Here is a 2,674-nt window from a genome sequence, read left to right as displayed (position 1 = left end):
TGAAGCTTACTTTTCTTAAGTGGAAAAATCACTATCAATGTATGTTTTTCTCTCTCAAATCAACTAGTCATTTAAAAAAAATCACTATCAATGTATTTCTTAAGTGAAAAAATCACTATCAATGTATTTTTTTCTCTCTCAATCAAAACTGTAACCTAGTCTCTAACACACACATCTTACCGTTATTGGAAATTGCATGATAATGTCCAAGTACTTGCAAAGGTTTATATTTAGCAAAGCATAGAATTTACAGGTTTTAATTAATCCGAATAGCACAACTTTAAATAGAATCAAATACCACAAAAATCTTGTAAAAGGCTGACCAGATGACGTCTAGGTTTAAAACTTCACAAGATCCATTTTTGAGGGGAAAAAAATAGTTGTCACTGTACAAAAGAGTTTGAGTAACAAGGTGTATGGGCTTGCAACAAAAGCTAGCAAAATGGTACCTCCTAAGTTGGGCTTTCAAAAAGTAGGTTTCACAAATTAATGTTGATTGAATCCTCCAACATTTGCACATACATGCACTATTTACAAGATCTTTATTGATCTTGGTAGCAATAGCATATTTACAAAAGCGCCTACACAAGGGAAGCCATCATGGTATAGAGTCTTTTAACGGACTTGACATCAAGATAAGATACACACACTCTCAAAAGTTTACCTGGCAAAGCCTGCTAAAAGCAAGAGACTTACTGTGTGCATTGAATTGTCCCCACAAGCCTCAACCCCATTATCCATTGGTTAGGGACTTGGTTCCAAAATTGTGTACAATGCTCTTGATCCTCTGCGTACTCATGGCACCACACACTTCTGACTCCACATGCGCCACCAAAGCCGACAGCTCTAATCACCAAGCATTCAGTTATTAGCAACTTACAAATGCCCTTCAGGGGATAAACAGCAAATGTGTTTATCACATTCTTATTCACACTATTATGTAAAGAAGTTGAATCATACCCACCTCTGAATTTTTTCAGACACTTCTTGCACCAAAATTCAGATGGCTCATGAATGTTAGAGTTGAGATGCTGATTTAGACTGTTCAACTTGTAAAACCCTCTCAAACAGATGGGGCATGCATAGCTCTCCCCGTCAAAAGAAGCTTCTGTTGCATATTTTCTTGTGAATTCTTCCATGTCATCATCCCTGCAACACATCCACTAGCCATCATATAGTCACAAGCCAGTTAGGGTTGAGCGCGCAGAGATAATAAGAAGCTTACGTACATGTCATGCCATCCTATCTGAGGTACTGTCAACAGACTGGGATTTCCAGTCTTCTCTTCCCATATTCTGACGTGGCGTACTATCTGCTTGTTTGATATTTTAAAGCAGTTGCCAACTTCAATCTGCAGCACGCACTGAGAATAATTAGCATGCGTGATTCTTGTTTTGAAAAGAGAAACCCTAATTGGCATGCTCCTTTGTTTGGAAGAAAAAAGAACCCGATGTTGAGCAAACTTGTTTCAAAGCCCTTCTCCTCTGTATATCAGAGGAGAGGCTTGAGAGGCTTCTTGCACATGTTATTTGAGTCCTCATGAATGCATGAGCATTGAAACACATGTTATTTGAGTCCTCATGAATGCATGAGCATTGAAACACTTTTAGCAACATATAAAGCCTAGCAAAGACTATGAATGATGTTATCATGCACATCCGATGCGATCTCTCTGCACAAACATGGTATAGCTATAAATCCTAGCAGAGAAAAAGTGGGCACGCGTTCTTCATGATCATCACAATGGGGGCATTGTCTTCATCAATTATCATTACCATGATCGGCATCATATTCATCATGATCAGCATGAGAAATCATCATGATTAGCATGACGCACATCAGGATCGGCATGATCATGGTGAGGCATGGGCATAACGGGGCATTGTGAAGGGCATGATTAAAGAATGTGCAAGACTAGCATCATGATGGTCAGTTTAAAAAAAGGGCATTATGAGCATGATCATCATCATGATGAGGCATGGAGAAAAGGTGCATTATGCAATTAAGGCGGCATTAATCATGAGGGCATCTATCATCATCATGCAGGAGCATGGGCGAGAGGGACAGTAGCGAGAGCACTCAAGAGACATGCCATGGATGAAAGAACTCAGGAAATCGTAACATGTGAAAAAGGGGAGAAACTGAACCTACATGCTTGGTGAGGGCCGAAGCCGAGACAAAGCCTGAGCCACAGCGTGGGCATTCGATGTCTGCGCTTTGGTGGCGCTTGGAGGCGAGGTGGTTGCGGAGGGCGTTGGCGTCTGTGAAATCCCGCTCGCACTCCGCACAGTAGTTGTGGTGGGAAGATTGCCAGAGATGAGCTTGCAGAGCCTGATGCGTGTTGAAGCTCCTCTCGCAGGGATCGCAGTAAAAGTACGCCATAGCCAAGGCCAAACATTCACACAGAAGGTGCTGATGGGTTTGAAAAGACAAAAGATACTAAATATGGCGTCTGGTGCTGTATACATATATTTATATATGTACTAGTACTTGACACGTGCGTTGCTCTACCGGCATGCGCACTGCCCTCTTGGTACTACACTGCTTGCTCTGCCCTCTTGGTACTACACTGCTGCCATGTGGGACATCGCTAGGGAGGAGCTTTCAAACTTGCCACACTTGGCAGACATGGGATTATTTTCTTGTATAGCTGCTCGAGCGGCCGCCTATAGTG

At 41.9% G+C, this 2,674-nt stretch overlaps 1 protein-coding gene across 1 annotated transcript; it reads right to left on the bottom strand.

Annotated features, from left to right (window-relative positions):
- Positions 1–371: 371 nt before the first annotated feature.
- LOC147633864 (uncharacterized) lies at positions 372–2,444 on the bottom strand. Its single transcript, XM_086804503.1, has 4 exons — positions 2,152–2,444; positions 1,230–1,351; positions 965–1,149; positions 372–846 (listed from the first exon to the last, which is right to left on the bottom strand). The coding sequence occupies exons 1-4, from the start codon at positions 2,380–2,382 to the stop codon at positions 734–736; spliced, it is 651 nt and encodes a 216-aa protein (XP_086660629.1). The 5' UTR covers positions 2,383–2,444; the 3' UTR covers positions 372–733.
- Positions 2,445–2,674: the final 230 nt, after the last annotated feature.

The sequence above is a fragment of the Cibotium barometz genome, chromosome 11 (genome assembly GCF_041138505.1).
Source record: "Cibotium barometz isolate CiBa-2024 chromosome 11, ASM4113850v1, whole genome shotgun sequence".
In the NCBI taxonomy this organism is placed as follows: Eukaryota; Viridiplantae; Streptophyta; class Polypodiopsida; order Cyatheales; family Cibotiaceae; genus Cibotium; species Cibotium barometz.
This window is presented reverse-complemented; position numbering and strand designations above follow the sequence as displayed.